At 35.4% G+C, this 18,915-nt stretch overlaps 2 protein-coding genes across 5 annotated transcripts in view; one reads left to right on the top strand and one right to left on the bottom strand.

Moving 5' to 3' along the window:
* The window catches only part of LOC115441493 (neurogenic protein big brain), a 161,546-nt gene that overhangs the window by 98,570 nt on the left and 44,061 nt on the right, over positions 1 to 18,915 (bottom strand). The gene's annotated exons all lie outside the window — the stretch shown is intronic.
* LOC115448421 (cullin-4A) lies at positions 6,155 to 18,887 on the top strand. 4 transcript variants are annotated; one of them, XM_030175857.2, is made up of 14 exons: positions 6,155 to 6,540; positions 6,612 to 6,754; positions 9,174 to 9,394; positions 9,738 to 9,926; positions 10,439 to 10,585; positions 11,144 to 11,345; positions 11,816 to 12,008; positions 12,364 to 12,665; positions 13,087 to 13,308; positions 13,737 to 13,775; positions 14,760 to 14,867; positions 15,177 to 15,347; positions 15,966 to 16,118; positions 16,457 to 18,887. In XM_030175857.2, the coding sequence occupies exons 1-14, from the start codon at positions 6,297 to 6,299 to the stop codon at positions 16,550 to 16,552; spliced, it is 2,430 nt and encodes an 809-aa protein (XP_030031717.1). In that variant the 5' UTR covers positions 6,155 to 6,296; the 3' UTR covers positions 16,553 to 18,887. The 4 variants fall into 4 exon arrangements, with proteins under 4 accessions (XP_030031717.1, XP_030031725.1, XP_030031738.1 ...); XM_030175865.2 differs by having other exon boundaries at positions 6,156 to 6,540; positions 11,159 to 11,345; XM_030175878.2 differs by lacking the exon at positions 13,737 to 13,775 and having other exon boundaries at positions 6,156 to 6,540; positions 11,159 to 11,345.

The raw sequence follows: 18,915 nt of genomic DNA, 5'->3' as shown, positions 1-18,915 counted from the left end.
ACTTACTTTCCATAAATAAGTATATATTTTTTTTTACTATTTTCATCACCTTTCATTTACGAAATGCTATAGGCACCTCACGCGCTCACGCCCTTTATCCCCAAAAAGGGGTAGGCAAAGGCGCAACTGGTGCACCAACTTTTCGTCATGCGTATTCCGTCTCATGATGAATTTAGAGCAGAACCCATCGCCATAATGCACAAATTCCAGAGGCCGGGCTGATACTGAGTAGGAAAAACCCAATATCACTGCTTGACCCTGAGATCGTACCCGAGACCATAGCACTACAGTCATACCGCAACACAACTACGCCACAGAGGCAGTCAATAGGCTATAGGTACCTAAATAAAATATCTACCTACATTAAGAGCAATAACTGACGTGGTGGGTGCTCTACCTACCTGTCTATAAATATAAATAAATAATAAAATATAAATATCAACTGAATATAAACAGCATTGCCCCAAAGCAGGTCGGCAGTAATAAACTGATATATTTATAAATTAGATTCTACGATATATAAACTATACCTCCATATAGAACAGAATCTATGTACTAAAATTGTGACCTTTTTCCTAAATTTGAAATCATGCTACAGCAAAATATTGATAAGAAAACAGGGGCGAATGGTCAATCAATATAATCTGATTCCTGTCGGCTTCCATTTCGTAATTTATATAAAATATGCATATAATTAGTACCTAAAAGTTGTGTCGGATTACCTTTGGAAATTTTCATCCTTCACAACTGCAAAACAAACAATTTAAAATGCTAAATAAATAAAAGGGTATTTGTTTTTTATAAGTCCAAATATTAGTCTTAAATCTTACTGCCTTCGTCTAGCAAAATCTCAGACTTTGAGCCTGTTAAAATATTTAATGAAATAAAGTCCATTTATTGATGTAACAATTTTAAACATTTCATAAACAATGACTTTACAAATATAGCAACTAATTACCGTTCCTTCACCTTTGCCCCTAAATACAATACCGCAATACCTTCATGTGTAAACTATAAAATGTCACACGAGTGTTTATGGTCCAGCGATTATTCGTCTTCCAACCAAGCAATAATCACAATTTACTATGAACTTAAAATGCCACGTCACAAATCTTACAAAGTTGCCGAAACACTCGGACATAACCCACTTTGTCTTTCTTGATTGCATTACTTTTCCTTTTCACATCCATCCGCTTCATTACCGCTAACGTAATTCCAGCGTTTAACATAAAAGAAATTGGTTTCAACTTTTACTGATGAACCATTGTTCTGCTACTATTTGTATATCTAGTACTGTTTCTAGGTGGTAAAATTTACAAATTATGTGTCGTTATAGTAAGTATCATATAAAATTATAAATAAAAAACGTAGTAGAGAATCTACGGTGTATTCGAGAGACAAGAAGGTATTCGCACTTGGTACGTTTTTTACTAGAACAAAATTTTAACTGAAGAAGTCGACTACTGGTGGTAGGTTATATTTAATATCCGTCCGGAAAGCGACCACTGTACACAAAGTGCTAAAACCCGCCATAGTGACCCACGTAAGTGTGTCGCATTCCGTGTTTAGCCTGTGTATATCCGATTGCAACGGGTCGTCATAATTGTGTCGACTACCGGGGGTTAATCATCTCTCGTCAGTCGATATTCTATCTGGTGCACTGGCGTCACTGTGACGTGCACCTTTAAAAAAAATCTGCAAGCAATTTTTCGGTGTTTGAAGCTTGCAGGACTTGTGGCAAGTCGCATGTGTTTAGAACTATTGAAATATTTCCGCTCGAGTAAACTCCTATGGAAGTTCTTACGCTATATTTTTCTGCAAGAGCGTGCTACTCTAAACTTAGAATGTGAATTAATAAAAAACACCAACTCGAACATAACTCTCCATCGACATTCTTTTTCATCACTGATACTTTAGAATCTTCACCTCCTGAAATGTACGTAGACTGCCTTCAGAATAGCCATTCAAGTGTAAAAATACAGGACAGGGGATTTGTCGGGAATTCCGAAGATATATCGGTTATTGCTCATACAAAGCTCTGCGCTACGGTATTTGGCGTTTGCTAAATCTTTGGTGGGAAACAGCATGGAAATATCTTATGAAGCGATCGATGCAAGATGAAAATTTAAATTATATCGCGTGAGTATATCACTTAATTATATCACGTTGTCAACTTAATTATATACCTACTAGCTTTTGCTCGCGGCTTCGCCAGCGTGATGGAGTTTTCCGGGATCATTTTTTTCCGACTTACTTGATATTTATCGTTATATTATGACCAAATTACACAAAATCAATATAAATTGTAGCCTATGTGTTATTCTGATGTATAACCAATATTACTGTAAAGTTTAATCTAAATCCGTTCAGTAGTTTTTTAGTTAGTTTTCTAAGATGAACAAACATACATCCATTCTCGCATTAATAATATTAGTAGAATTATCTAGAATATATACAATATCACGTCTTTAATTTTGTCACAATTGTATTATATATAGCAAACATTAGTTGTGCATGCTTTGTTAGCCTTTAAGTTGTTGTTGCACAAATTAATGGTTCCAAATAATTTAAGTATGTTATGCGATGTGTAAACAATTGCTGGCTGGCCTTAAATAAATAAATAAACTTAATTTTTGTTCTTATAGTAAGTGCAGCTCTTACTGCTATTAGATATAACTGAATTATTCTCAAACAAAAGTCGCAACGATGTATTCAAAGCATTTCCCAAATTAATAAGAAACTTATTATGTATATACATATTATTATAATTAAAAAAAACACTGGTTTAATGCCACTGTTATGCGACATCGTACTTATTCGGTAGAATATGTAATAAAAGTATAACATTACGACCCATTCAACCGACACGGAAGATAATGCGTGTAAAATCATAAAACTCATATTTATATGAGTTCTGTGAACAGAGATGGTTTAATACCTCGGCCCTCGGGGAATTTGGTGTAGGTAATAGGGAAGAGGACTTTTATTTTTATGTTTTAACTCTACACAAGTAAGCGTTTGTTTCTTCCAATGAGTGGCCAAACATACCTATACGACGTTTAATTATTATCAGGCGAGCTGTTACAAGAAACAAAAGTAATCACAATATTTCACCACTGATACACCGAAAGTCGACGAGAATGCTTGCTATTGCGTTTTGTGCCTTCGAGAATATTACAAGACACTCAAAAATCGCCTCTATCTTATATATTGAAATGTAATAATTTATTTGAACCCGTAAAATGTTATACATTACGTATATTGTCAATAATAACTACTGTTTTACTAACCCTAAATGAGTCTGTGTTACTTGATTAATAATAATAAATAAATAAATTAACTCTACCACCAATCCAAAACATCACCAGAGATGAACGAGCAAGAAATTCTGGTGTTGCCCTTTTCAAAATCAGTTTGAGGTATAAACTACAGAACATGATATATAGAAGGAAAAAAAAATCTGTTCGTTCTTTTATTGTTGTTTAGAGCAGTTCATATAACATATTTCAAACAACAAGACGCTCATATATATCAATTAAGAATAATCATTATTGTAACTTACCATCAGATAACCCTATTCTTGTGCCCTGACGAATAAACGAAGACAAAGTTAGCACCTAAAAGCCACTAGCTAACAGACAAAATGTAGCCAATTGTACTTCGAATCGTAACAAGAATAATTCGATTTTACGTCACCCGAGATCTTGTTTACAAAGACAAATTGCCTTAATAGCGTGTGCCTGTAATTTAGAGCCAGCCCCAGCACTAATCCGTCTGTCGGAGCACACATCTGCTCAAGATGTAAGCCGAGCGTTCTTGTCGCTCACCTGTTGATGTGTTTATTAATTATTTTTGCAACATACATTTAAATCTTCTGGAAAACAAAAATAAAAATATATCTTTAGTTGCATTTTCTTTAAACAAGTTACATACATACATAAATACATAGTATCACGCCTCTAGACCATAGGGGTAGGCAGAGACCATGAATTGCTACTTAGCACGATTTTTGCATTCCCACCGGTTCCGGATACTTTTGACCTGGCCTTATTAAGAATATGTCAGATATCCGACATTCGAAGGTTCCGTGCGGTCGACCACTACCGACTCTTCCATTCACAGTCGCCTTATAAACCCTCTTTGCCAGTTTCCCATCATCCATCCTCTCCAAATGGCAAAACCACCTTAGCCTTAAAAAAGTTTATATTCTTTAGAAACTATCACCCTCTTGATTCGAGTTATTCGCTTTTATGGTTTGCAACAAACTGAACAATACTAAATATTAAAATAAAAATTGTAGTACCGCTATACATATTAATAAATAATTTATATACTTTCTAAGGCATTTAAGATGGACCCACTCAAGCCTCCAATCTAGTATTAACCATTGCCTCACCGAGCCTCAAGTCAGCAATTTTTTTCTGTAAACCAAGACATTCAACAGTCTACAACGTGGTCCTTCCACTTTTAAAGAGTTTTTGAAGACATTAAATATTTGTAAGTATTTAACGAAGAAGCCACTGAATGGAATTGGTAAAAATATGACAAACAGACCATCCTGGATTACATAAAGAGTATTTCTTTCCCCGAACATGGATTCTTTCGCACGGGATGACGAGCAACACCTAGTACTTCATAAAGTTCAGAGTATTATGCGGAATATAATACGGAAGCCCGAGTAGATACCTACCGTGCTAAGCGCTTGCAGCGTATCTGTATCTCACATTAGTTCACAAGCCTCCGGGTCTCAGTGGATTTGTTCCAGTTTCGCATTCAGCCGAGGATGTGACATTAATGGCGCAAGTTTACAACTGCTAGTAGTTGAAGAATGGTGAATAATTTTTATGCCTATTTAGACTTATAAATTATGCCAATCTCGATAGTGCTGTTTGAATTAGTTTTATAGAAATTGTATTGCATCCTCTATCACTTTGAATTATAGCTTAAACATACCTACTCATTTTAATCTGGAAGTTGTGGTCGATATGGCAACAAACTTGCCCTCTGTCTGATCATAGGACGAAATACACACGCGCGAAAGGGTTGCAGTATTTGTACCTCTACCTACTCTCCGAGATAAAAAACGTGACTAACCATGTATACTTTTTTAGATTCATAATATGTACCTAATTTACAAGCTTGAGAAAGCAAGAGTGCGCAGGGCTCACCCTAGAAACGTCTTACAATATAATTGAAATATTGTACCTGTTTTGCCGACCCTATCTTGGAGTAGCATAAGGACGGGTGGATGAAGATGAAGGAAGGATGTTTTATCTTGAAAAAATAAAATAGCTTCTTTGACGAATATTCTATACGCCGAAATTTATAATTTAATGAGCTAAGTATATTAAATTATAAATTTCGGCGTTGTTTCTTACATGAAGGAGCCACCTTCTATTTCTCTTTCAGCTCCCCCAACTTTAGGGGTCAGAGTAAATATATCTTCCATTTTTAACATTTATCAACAGCCTCAACGGAAACCATAACAAACAAGAGGTAAGTATTCGATATCGGCAAGAACAATATTTTCGTTCGGCTAGCAAAGCATCCCGTGTGACGGTCCAACGAGCATTGCTTTGTTAAAAACGAGGTCAACACTCAATCGAGCGTATGCTACATTACGATTTGATTGACCCGCACATTGTAAAGATATTAATCATGCTGCCTGGTAATCTTGAATAGCTTATCGAGAAGTTTTATTTAGGAAATGGGTAGGTTCTAAGCTAATACGACCTACCAGAATATTGTTAAATTTTTATTAGGAACGAATGCGTTCGAATAGAAACAGAACCTTACAAAACCTACAAACATGTTTCCCATTAGCAAAACTAAAAGAAATAGACCGTGCACGATTTTTATTTCCATTGCACGTTCGAAGAATCGTTTTATTAATTTATTTTATGCAAAATATATAGCAGTATAATTATGTAAATATAAAGCAAATGTATTAAAACTGATTTAAACATTTATTTTATAAATAATATCGGGAAAACACTTTTGTTAACCGACTTCAAAAATAGGAGGAGGTTATCAATTCGACGTGTTTTTTTTTTTAACTTAACTACAATAGACTTAAAAATGAATGCAAAATCTAAACGCAGCCAACATTTTGACAACTAAATGACATTTAGGGCGCCATAGCGCCCTCTACCAGAAAAATCTGCAATTACATCGTAATGGTGGTGATTGTAGTAAACTATCGACTGATCAGATCTATTTTTATTTGTATTTTCTAATTAAATAACGTTAAAACGTAATTTTATAGTGTTGTGGCTGCGGCCATATCATGCTTTCATATGTCGGGTATAGCTAAAACGAAAGTTCTTGCCGAGGAAGGCGTTAATCAGTGCAGAAAACGTTCAGTGACGACCACAGAACATTGTAGTAAAAGAGTGAAAACTGACGATATGAGTGCCAATGAGAAAATATCGAATTTTTCGTTGTTACATCCGAATTCTAATGGAACTGTTAAGATGACGTCGTCATCGATGAATAAACCGGGTGCAGCGACGAAAAAATTGGTCATAAAAAATTTTAAAAGTGTGTTTACTATATTATCCGTGTCGTCATTATAACCTATGCGACACATTCTAAGCTTAATGTTCTTGTAGGTAAGCCGAACCTTCCAGAGAATTACCAAGAGACGACATGGGGCAAGCTCCGGGAGGCGGTTATTGCGATCCAAACGTCCAAAGCGATCACTTACTCCTTGGAGGAGCTGTACCAAGCTGTCGAAAACATGTGTAGCCATAAGGTGAGCTCAGTAAGCTGTAAACTATGTCAATACGGCGTATTTTACTGTATTGCGATACAATAATGTAATTAGTTGATGACCCTCACATTGGAAAAATTATGTGTACTTTCTCTTAATTAATTTAAAACAAAACAATCATAAACAAATAGGAAAATAAAACAATTTATATATGTTAATAAACTATAATGTAACATTGTATTGATAAGATATAAAATTAGAAAGTTGGTTTACTATTCACCTTAATTAGTCACTTTCATTACCACATACTTACATCAAATTATAAAAAACGAAATATGGAGACACCATTATTTAATCAAAATTAGATTAATCTGAAGAAAAATGTCCAACATCTTTTTTTATTGAGAAAAATTCAAAAAGATTAACTTTCTTTGTGCTGAGGCAAATATAATGTTAATGTCCTTTAATAGTATACAAGAAAATATATACATTTACGAACAATAACAAATTATCAGTTCAATCTAATAACTAAATGATATGAATATAATATTGCACATATAATAATTATTGTTAATGACAGTGTAGTCATCAAACAATAATTACTGTAATAGCATATGTGTATTATAGTAAAGATTAATATTACATAATTTTATCTTCAATTATTATATTTTATTCTCATAGGGAAACTAACAGCTAGGTTAATAATAAATTGTTACAGTTGTTACATATTTATACAAATTTATATACAATTATAAGTTCTAGCAAATAAATTATTTAGAATATAAATTAAATTACTACAGATTCTAACATAAGACAATATTGTTGAGAAAAGAACAAAAACATATACTAAAAGCAATTACCAAAAGACATGCCATTTAGATGTCGTTTTAGATTAAATATAAATACAGAGAATTGTTTTTAGCTTGCTGATTAAAAATAAAATGTTAAGGAAGTTTGTCATAAATTAAACATGCTATGTAGATAAAATAATTTAGTATATTTGTTGTAATATTTGTGCACTAATTTGTATATTATTTATAAACTGTATGTTCAAATTATTATCATATGCAAGGTTTAAAAGCTGAACAACCCAGCGTAATTATTTTGCCTGATAAGTAATTATCATTATCATCTATCGTCTATTTTGACACTAATTCACTTCCCTTCTGTTGTGAAATTAACAAGACCTAAACAAATATGTAAATTGGATTCTGTAACTCTGTTAAGGGCCTCATAACTTCTAATACTTTTCACATAAAATCTGACCAAATATGAGTCACTCTAAATTATGCTCTCAAATAAATCAATATTAAATGAGTACTATCTGCATTGCTGACCAAATACAGAAGTCTGTAATCTATGCTCTAAATAAATGATAATTATCAAATGAGTACTATCTACACAATCTTTTTAATATGATAAATGTTGAATAAAATTAACTTGACCATTGTGAAATAGGCGCTTATGTACATATCAAATTAAGTTCTCTTTTAATTAGATCATAATACCTGCTCAATTTAAAAGGAGTGTACTAACAATTTATTTTCTCAATTTGTTCAGTATAGTGACAAAGTCATTATCAAATTGTTAATATAATTATAATCAGCAAGTTAGTGATTACCTGATCATAAATACATTGTGGTTGTTAATTCCAATATATTATCATCAAACAAAATGGTTACAATTTCCACATTTTTCTATTATTTGTGTAAACATCTATCAGATATTTGTCATCATTTTGTATAAGAATCAGTCTACACTTTGGGATCCACAAAATTTATGTAATAATTTCCTGTATAATATTTGCATTGCATTTTATTGAAAAATCATTTTTGCAAGTGTCAATTTCCTTGAGCAAATATAACAAAAAAACAACTTCAAACACCACTAAAATTTAAAAATAATCGATCTTCATATAAGGTTCATAGCTACTAGTGTGAAAACTATAATTATGCCAAATCTCATGCTCTACAATGCGCACAATGTGCAAAAAAATGGGTACATTATTTTTTTTATAAATTAGTTATTAAAACACAAGCAACATAATATTCTTCTTTTAAGTTAGTGTTTTTATGTTTCTATACATTTCGACCTGCAGTAAAAAAAATGTATATATGCTTGTTAATTTTTTTTTGGAGTGCCTAAAAGAACAATATGTATTACGACAATGCTTCTTAAATAAGGACTATATTTATAAAATAAACATGATTTTTGTATATTTGTTTGTTTGTTAGCTTAGCTGGCAATTTAAATGAGGCACAAACTCCAATAATTATCAAAGAAATATTTCTCAATACCCTTGGAGTGACACCCATTGATAATTGGCATGGTGTGACCTGCACTATCATGTCATTCGAAGCGGTATTACAATAATAAATACTGGCATCATCAAACTCAGTCATGAATGATAAAATAATAACCAATTATTTCTCCACATTCAAACACTTTTTATATATTTCAGATGGCGTCTCAACTATATGTGAATTTGACAAATCTCGTAGAAGCTCACGTTAAAGCCAATATAGAGCAGTTTCTGTCAGAGAGTATGGACCGTCAAGTGTTCCTGAAAAAGATGGATGACTGCTGGCGAGCCCACTGCAGACAGATGATCATGATTAGAAGTATCTTTTTGTACCTAGATCGTACTTATGTACTGCAAAATCCAAGTATACATTCTATATGGTAAGGATGTTGTTATCGGGTCTAGTCCAGAAATATCTTCATATAAGGTTGTAGGTTGTTTTCCTCATGTAAAATTGAACATCAGCAATCTATTTCAGCATCTTATAACATTTTATAAGATTCTTAAACTAGTTATGTTGCAAATCCGTACGAGAAAATAAACATACTTCTGAGCTTCAGTCCTATAAGACAGCTATCATATTTTGTACCAAGGATCTTACAAAATAACAATGATAAAAAAAAAAATACAAAAAATAATATCTCATACATAAATTAGATTGTTATATTGTTAATTTGGACTATTAACCAACAGATTATAAATAAAATATCCTGTACATTCCAGGGACATGGGTCTAGACCTGTTCCGTCACCACATAGCAATGAACACCTTGGTGCAAACGCGAACAGTAGACGGGCTGCTTCTGCTGATTGAGAGAGAGCGCGGTGGTGACTCCGTCGACATATCCCTGCTCAAGAGTTTACTACGCATGCTGTCTGATCTTCAGATTTACCAGGATGCTTTTGAACATAAGTACGTATGAATATAGAGAAAGACTTTTATAACAGGCTCAAAATAATTAAGTATACATGTCATGATGTGGAGCCTTAGAAACTTTGTAAATGCTCAGTGTCTAGTCTTAAAATTTAACACAGGAAGAAATAGTACATGAGCATTAGTATTCAACTACATACAGACATATTATAGTGTACCATACAATCTAAGTTATACTGCAGTGCTGATTATTTAGTCTATAAGTTTTGTATGTTTAAGATGCTCGCATACATTGTAATTATCCAATTCATGAAGAATGTTACGTAAGACAAAAAGATGGACCAAGAGCTTAACACCCAGTGCATACCAGTATCATTACTAGCCTTTTATGCACCTGGTGCGAGAGTCTATAACTGCGCTCAAGCATGACCCAAAATTGAACCTTTTCTGGTCACTACTGCCGTCTTAAAGCATCTGGACTCTGTAACTGAACTCTGCTGACACCGATTGAGTTAAGGTATTAGTATTCACACAACTGCTGCTTATTCCAGATTCCTGCAAGCAACGGAGCGACTTTACGCGGCGGAGGGACAGCGACTGATGCGCGAGCTCGCCGTGCCGGAGTACCTCGCGCACGTCGAGAAGCGACTTAAAGAGGAGAACGACAGGCTCTTGCACTACCTCGACCCCTCCACCAAGTAACTATATACCAGTTGACGACTTTGTTATACATATGACAGACGAAACATCTAAGCAAGCAATAGCTGCAACTTCCTAACTCTAAATTACAAAGTAATAAAGTAATTTGCTGGTGGTTGGTATATTTTGATCCGCCCGGATAGCGACCACCGTACACAAGGTGTTAAAACCAGCAATAGTGGCCCACGTAAGTGTGTCGCGTTCTGGAATGAGCCTGTGTATATCCGATTCCAACATGCCGACATAATTGTGTCGACTGTCGAGGGCTAATCGTCTCTCATCAGTCGACATTCTATTTAACTCCTCTCCACTTATCATCAAGTGCAGTGTGCACACTTTGCCGTGGCCGTTTTATGTTGCAATTAGGACTTTGTTATGTGGGTATAAATTGATTCGTCGCACACCATACATTTTTCATTACAGTCCATTATTAACATAACTTTGATCCAATACTACATTCACAATAACGCCACATCCTTTGTAAAATAATTTCTAATAAACGCACACCACATTAGTGTATTCTAACCCCATCATTCTCCATTTATCTAGTTATAAAGTTCATTCATTTCCAGATGGCAGTTGATCCACACGATCGAGCGGCAGTTGTTGAGCGAGCACCTGACAGGCATCCTGGGCAAGGGGCTCGAGGCTCTGATGGACGGACCCCGGCTTGCAGACCTCACTACTCTCTACTGCCTCTTCAACAGGGTCAAGGACGGACTCAGCGAGCTTTGTAATCACTTTAATGCTTATATTAAGGTACAAATCTGTCTATTAACAAAAAAATGAATCACTATTTCCCTTGGTCACGCCATAACTAAAGACTGATGTTATGGGTTTTATTAATTTTTCAAATTATTATTTTTTGTTTCATGTTAAATGTTTATATCCTAGAATTATGCTAGGGCCTTAATAGCACCACACTTTATATATACATCATCAGCCTATATCTTTGTCCACTGCTGGACATAGGCCTCCTCTAGTATGCGCCATTTAACCCTGTTTTTCTGTATAATGAGACCCAACAATATTATACCAATGTAAACAAGACCTTCAGCAAATATATTGCTGGCTTAATAGTTAAAAAGGAGCCTGCAAACATATGTTAAGTTTTATTATGATGCTGGTGCTACATCAAATTGTCATATGAAATTGTCTTTTGTAGTCGGTCATAGTTATATAATTATTTCATCTTTGCCAATACTTAATTGCCCTCATTATAATTTCAGAAAAAAGGCCGCACGATAGTAATAGAGCCCGAACGTGACAAGAGCATGGTGAGCGAACTGCTGGAGTTCAAAGAGCAGCTGGACCACGTGGTGAACACTTGCTTCCAGCGGAACGACAAGTTCCTATACTCCATGCGAGAAGCATTCGAGCACTTCATCAACCAGAGACAAAACAAACCCGCTGAGCTTATTGGTGAGTTGATTATAATAGACAATTTATTATGTAGAACATTATACGTGGTGTTCTCAATTGGCAATGCTATCGGATCAATGAGGACTGTAGTGGTGAAACATAAAATGGTTTAAAAATACATTTGTAATGAGTAGCAAAATATATTATGTATTTTGCCTGAGTAATTTTATCTAATATACAGGTTGTTACAAAAAGTACGGGTATTTTACCTAAGTAGTATATGATTGCATTCCCTTAAAATGTTTATTTTTATTTATTTATTATTAGTTATTATTATTAGTAATTTTACAGGTTACGTAATTCTCTTTAAAAATCATTTTTATTATAACTAACTTTGCTTTACTTTAAATTTCAGCAAAATTCGTCGACCTGAAACTACGAGCGGGTAATAAAGAAGCGACGGAAGAAGAATTAGAACGTTTATTAGACAAGATTATGGTATTGTTCCGGTTTATACACGGAAAGGACGTGTTCGAGGCGTTTTACAAGAAGGACCTAGCGAAGAGGCTGCTGGTGGGCAAGTCCGCCTCCGTAGACGCCGAGAAATCGATGCTGAGCAAACTGAAACAAGAGTGTGGAGGTGGCTTCACTTGCAAACTGGAGGGCATGTTCAAGGACATGGAGCTATCGAAGGACATCAATATCACTTACAAACAGGTGCGCTAGTTTATATTGTATTGTCATTTAAAGTTACAATCACTACATAGTATAAAACAAAGTTGCTTTCTCTGTCCCTATGTGTGCTTAAATCTTTAAAACGACGCAACGGATTTTAATGCGGTTTTTTTTTAATAGATAGAGTGATTCAAGAGGAAGCTTTATATGTATAATAATAACATCCATTAAATAGTCAGCATTGCACCCGTGCGAAGTCGGGGCGGGTCGCTAGTTGAACATATAACTAAACAATAATATGATACTAATTACTATGTCTTTGTGTTTAGACAGTCATTGTTCTTATGAGCCTAATTTATTATTAAAGCCCTAATATTTCGTGATGAATTTTTAGTTTTACATTTCTAAGCAACTCACTTTATAAAGAAGTTAATACACATGAAAAAAAATTCCCTCGTTCCAGCACTTGGCGGCGACGCAAGAAGGCAGCCAACTGGAGTTGTCAGTGCACATCCTCACGATGGGCTTCTGGCCGACGTACACGGCGGCGGACGTGCGACTGCCGCCGTCGCTGACGCGTGCGCAGGACCACTTCGCCAAGTTCTACCTCGGCAAGCACTCGGGCCGCAAGCTGCAGTGGCAGCCCACGCTCGGACACTGCGTGCTGCGGGCACACTTCCCACAGGTATAGCACACCACCACAAACCGAAGCATAGTATCCCTAAACTTTTTGGCGGGAAACGAAAGCTGCGGACAGCTAGCTTTCACAGATGTAATGGTGACAGAAGACAGTGTGGGTGAGGTAAAATTAGTTCATGTTTGATACTGGCCAATAAAATAACGGTTATGCTTTAATTAGGCATATAAGTAAAATAGCCCAAACAAATAAAATATTTGATCTCGTTCATCGAAAGTGGGGATGCACGCTAGACTCCATCAGGCATTGACTGTACGCAGGCTGATGGTAACTAGACTGGTAGTAACGCACTCATCATCATTCATCCAAGCTCTTACAGCTAGCGTAGAAGCTTGAACCCTCCCACCATGTAAATAAGCTCTAACACCCTGAGACATATCCAAGCTAATTATGTCTTTCTCTTTTTATGCTGGCAGAGCAAAGCGACTACTTCATTGAGTACGCCATTCCTGATGGTAAGTACAGTGTTCGAATATTATGTCGATCAGGGAGAGACGTTCAATCTCTCGCTGGTCTGCAGTTGCCAGCTGGCCTTACTGGATGTAACTGACCCTGGAATGAGCCAGAATGGCATGATATTCACTGTACTGTGGTCGTTATCCAGTCTGGTATAAATACATTCCCCGTCATCCATTCCGCTTTCGATGTTTTCCTCTAAATGTTCATACTAGTGTTTAGTAGATGTATGTAGAATAGCGTAATGAAGAGTAATGCGGACCGCCGCGACAAAAGTCGCATGGTCGCACACTCCTAAGTACGCTGATTTTTGTTATGTTTGATTGGTAAGTAGCGCTCGCATCAACGATGAAAGAAAAACGTCGTGACCTGCATGAATGAGAATTCTGCGTTAGTGTTCGATAGTATGTGAAGCGCCAACCCACTTTCAGCTTGATGGACAAGGTCTAAACCCTCTCAGTAGAGGAGGGCCGTGCCCAGCAGTAGTTGTATTACAAGATTTAAATTTCGTCTTATAAATTTTGTATATGTGTGTGATCAATTTTATTTCCATACAGGGTCGTTTTGACATTAGTTTACTAAATGAAAGCATGTATAACACGTTTATTAGTAATAATGGGGTCAAACACGCCTTAATGTCTGTTAAAATAAGGTGTAAAGAAGAAATTCGTCGTTGCCAAGTCATAATAAATGTTTGTGACTACAACCAAATATTTGTCTCGACTATCGTGATAATTCATGACAATAAATAATGGCCCAAACAAGGCTGATTATGTATTAAGCATGAATTAAATAAAACGATAATTTCCTTGCAACTCGAATTGAGAGTCGATTATAGCCTCTATTTACATCATAATGGCTGTCATCACATCCTGGAAGCAGAAAAAGTTCTAATACTACTTCTACTCAAGGGTGTATTTGGGTCTTTACTCGGGGAAGTTGGTGTACGTGGCGTTGTTTCTTTATTGAATGTATTTTTCCAGGGTAATAAAGAATTACAAGTGTCGCTGTTCCAAGCGCTCGTACTTCTGCTGTTCAACGACGGTGACAACCTCTCGTTTGAGGATATAAAGACTGCTACTAACATAGAGGTAAAGTAAAATTTTATATATTCAAAAGTAGGTGCGAAATGGAACTCATTGTCTACACATGTCAAGTTTTATCGCTAATTTAAAATGTCCTAGGTTATATAAGTAATTCTAATTGTTATTTAGAAATAATAATAATTATTCTTATACATTGTTTTGACGTATCATAAGTGCAACTTTGTTCGCCGACGTGATAAATAAAGAATAATATTTTTTATTTTTATAATGGACACAAAATGTTAGCAATAGTTCCCCGGCTCCCTGATGTCGGAGTATGAGTGTATAAGGTGTATATTGCGTTGCGTCGTGCAGGAGGGCGAGCTGCGGCGCACGCTGCAGTCGCTGGCGTGCGGCAAGGCGCGCGTGCTGAGCAAGACGCCGCGCGGCCGCGAGGTCGACGACAACGACCACTTCGCCTTCAACGCGGACTTCACCAACAAGCTCTTCCGCATCAAGATCAACCAGATACAGATGAAGGAAACTGTGAGCGACACTATATATTATTGTATTTTTATTTTTTCGATTGTGGCTGAAATGAGAATTGATATCTTGTTGAAAGATTCTTACAGCCCATAAAGATTTCATGACGCTCACATATTATAAGTTACAATATTTTGTCTACACGTATTTTTTAATACGCTATATTTTACCGCAAATAAAAAAGTCGCATAACTCATCACCGTCTATTTAAAAATTCAATACAATGTGCAAAATATAACCGTTAATTTTATTATTAAAATTAACTTGTAATAAAACCGTGAAACGTGGTCATCGCCTGGTTGGACTGGAACGAACTGCCGAAACGAGATGAGACAAACGTGATAGGAGAGGAGACCCGTACCCTGCAATGGGACTGTATACAAAACAAGGGTGTTATCATATACATCGACGGTTGAAAGGCTAATTGACGTAAGCGCCATTTCTTTTCGAAAACTTGAAAAAAAAAAGAAAGTGCTGATTTTAAATATGTACATATAAAACTTAGTGTTGCAAAAAAATGTCGCTTAAGTCAAACCTTTCAACCGTCGATATATATTATAAAACCGTATGTCAGTATTATTACCATAATCTTGATACTGACACGCCTATTTTCCCCCACAGAGCGAAGAACAGAAGGCGACAGAGGAGCGCGTGTTCCAGGACCGGCAGTACCAGATCGACGCGGCGATCGTGCGCGTCATGAAGATGCGCAAGGCGCTGTCACACAACCTGCTCATCTCGGAGCTGTACAATCAACTCAAGTTCCCCGTTAAGGTAAACCGTTCGATTGCTTTTTTTTCTCACAGGGGCTAAGTCATTCGATAAATGATTATTACTACTTATACGAGAGGTGTTGTTCGTGCCCGATCTTTGAGGATGGTTTATGAACGTCCAAAATTCCAGAAGACTTCATTCTCGATCGTGTGAGTTGTCAAGATTCCTTCAATCCCTCAGACTGCTCAATGTCCAATAACAAAACTGATACTATAAGTATATTTTCTGATACATTAGTAAGCCCCTGGTTGCCTAGCCGAAACAATAGTTCAAATATAACACTTGATATTACAACACGAACATAATTATAATGTAATAATTATTCCGCTTGTCCACAGCCCGCCGACCTAAAGAAACGCATCGAGTCCCTCATCGACCGTGATTACATGGAGCGCGACAAGGACAATCCAAACCAATACAACTATGTTGCGTAATAATCACTCAAACTATCCCCACCACCCCCCACGGACGGATGTAGTCATGCAAACGACTAAACACTGGTTATCGACATGTTATATCGATAATTGCGGCCAACGATGACTGAATTTAACTTCAGAAGTACTGAAGTGTATAAGGACTATATTTTTAAAATTTAACGGCATTAGCAGTAAAAATATTTTGCTGCCATTCTACAATTCAATGTAAAGTTATGCGTGTACTGAATAAGACGTAAATTCGATGTTGCATGTCGATTTTACTCTATTGGTCATACTTTGGGTTTTCTGAACAACAAAATTAACAATAAGTATGTGAACGTTTTGTGATTAAAGTTAATAAATGCTTTGTAAAATATCTGTTAAATGTTTCAAGTGTTGTAAGAGTTTTATAAGGGTTTGTAGGTCTGTGTGATCATATTAAACGCAAAGTAATTTGATCTATATTTTCTTACTTTTAAGGTCTATAACGATGAGCAAATATTAGAACGATGCGACAGTGCAAATATGAAACCGAACCACGCCACTTTGTTTTTATTGGGGTCGCTGAGGGAAAAAGACTCCAATTATCGTAATAAATAAGGCATACATTGATAAATACCTATCTATGTCAGTGTCGCGTGATTTTATAGAATGTGCACATTCCTTTATAGCAGAACGCGCACTTTGTTTCACAGTGACTTTACAATCTGCCCTCAATCTAGGATTTATATCCAACAAATATGGAGGTTTAAAATAACTATTACTTTATGTGTATTTCCTAAATCATAACCTGGCTTGCACAACTCGCTAAACAAATTTGCAATCTACTGTCACTATTAATTTCTAATGGACGACAATAACAGGACGATTATTAAATACTTGATTTATATTCTAATGAGTGTACAGGCCAGCCTAAAATAAATAATATAACGTATCGACTTTGAGCAATAAAATACAACTCTATGTTCCTATGTTTAAGGGTTAATATTCATTACAATATTTGCGTCGCGTGTCTACATTCGTCCGAGATATAGATAGTCCCGATTGCCGCTGAAAATACTAATCAAACGCAATTAACATGGTTTCAAAAAGGCTTCGAAATTAAACTTTACACCAATTGAATAAAGAACATTTTAAATTGGCAAGTTTGGATACAAATCTTTGTGAAACCATGCAGCTTAATGATAGAGTATAAATATTGTATAATGACAAATAATTCAGCTTTTACGAAGGCAATGACCAGAGATTTAAAAAATGTAAAAAAGAATTTACTTTTTCTCCTTAGATATTACTTATTTTTGTTTTCTTAGGAAGTTTTTCGACTATAGAACGTCTGCCCACTAGTTAAGATTGGAAATCCAATGGATATCAACTGCCAAAGGAATATCGAAGAGTCCTACTTAAACTGATGTTAATGTTTTTACCTGGAGGAATTGATTTATACTTCATTGAACTAACAATGATTGCCAATTAAGTATAAAGTTTTGTTAGTTATTACTGATAATTAAATCTAAAAATATCTAAAATAAATAAACAATGGATAGTTATCAAGGTCCCGAAAATAATCCAATCAAAATAATTTATACTTAGAGCATTGCGATCAAACTATTCTGATTGACCTATTTTCGCCATCAATCCAAAGATATCGATCTAGATAATTTAGTAATTTCAGTTGTACATTACAAAATGTTAAAGCTCTGATAGACAGACATCTAATGAGGATGCTATGGCTAACCAAGCCTAAAATTTAACATCAAGCAAAATAATAATCAGTTTAAGTTCGACTTCTTTTGAGCGAGATCTCTTCATAGGACAGGAGAATGCCTCTTCCTTCTGCTCATGCGCTGAAACTATAAATATAAATAAACTTTACACTTAGTGACATAATGTGTGATATTAGAGAATCGTTACCCTTCTGGCGGTATAAGGTTCATCTCTATTACTAGACACGATGCGATGACATTTTTGACATTCAATAGATAGGTCAAATCAACAGGATTTATCGATATCGATAAAAAAATTCAGCCAATAATATTAAATAGACATGTAATTATTAGTCACGTCTTGACAATAATTGTACATAATGACACGCGTCAAAAATGTCATTACAATCATTTACGGATTACATTATTTTGAACACATTTATGGAAGTTAAATTATTCATCTTTTTTCCTTATTCTTTTGTATATTAAGGCTAAAAGGCCTCGTGTTCGTAAAGTTATATGTTAGCTTTAATATTGGCACCAAATAATACGAATCAGAGGGACAATCTGAAGGTCAATGTCAATGCGTTGTACCATTTGTTTACGTCACGCAGGAGGGTTCGCCGATTAAAGCATTATTTATAATTATCCGTGTTTGTTTTACTTTTATAAGTAAAA

This window comes from Manduca sexta, chromosome 25 (assembly GCF_014839805.1).
Source record: "Manduca sexta isolate Smith_Timp_Sample1 chromosome 25, JHU_Msex_v1.0, whole genome shotgun sequence".
In the NCBI taxonomy this organism is placed as follows: domain Eukaryota; kingdom Metazoa; phylum Arthropoda; class Insecta; order Lepidoptera; family Sphingidae; genus Manduca; species Manduca sexta.
This window is presented reverse-complemented; position numbering and strand designations above follow the sequence as displayed.

Bases quoted from the DNA above. Each gene is read 5' to 3' on its own strand.
- LOC115448421 (XM_030175857.2), top strand. From the start codon at position 6,297: ATGTCGGGTATAGCTAAAACGAAAGTTCTTGCCGAGGAAGGCGTTAAT. The intron at 6,755-9,173 runs GTGAGCTCAGTA...TATATATTTCAG, and splicing joins AAAACATGTGTAGCCATAAG to ATGGCGTCTCAACTATATGT. The intron at 13,776-14,759 runs GTAAGTACAGTG...GTATTTTTCCAG, and splicing joins TGAGTACGCCATTCCTGATG to GGTAATAAAGAATTACAAGT.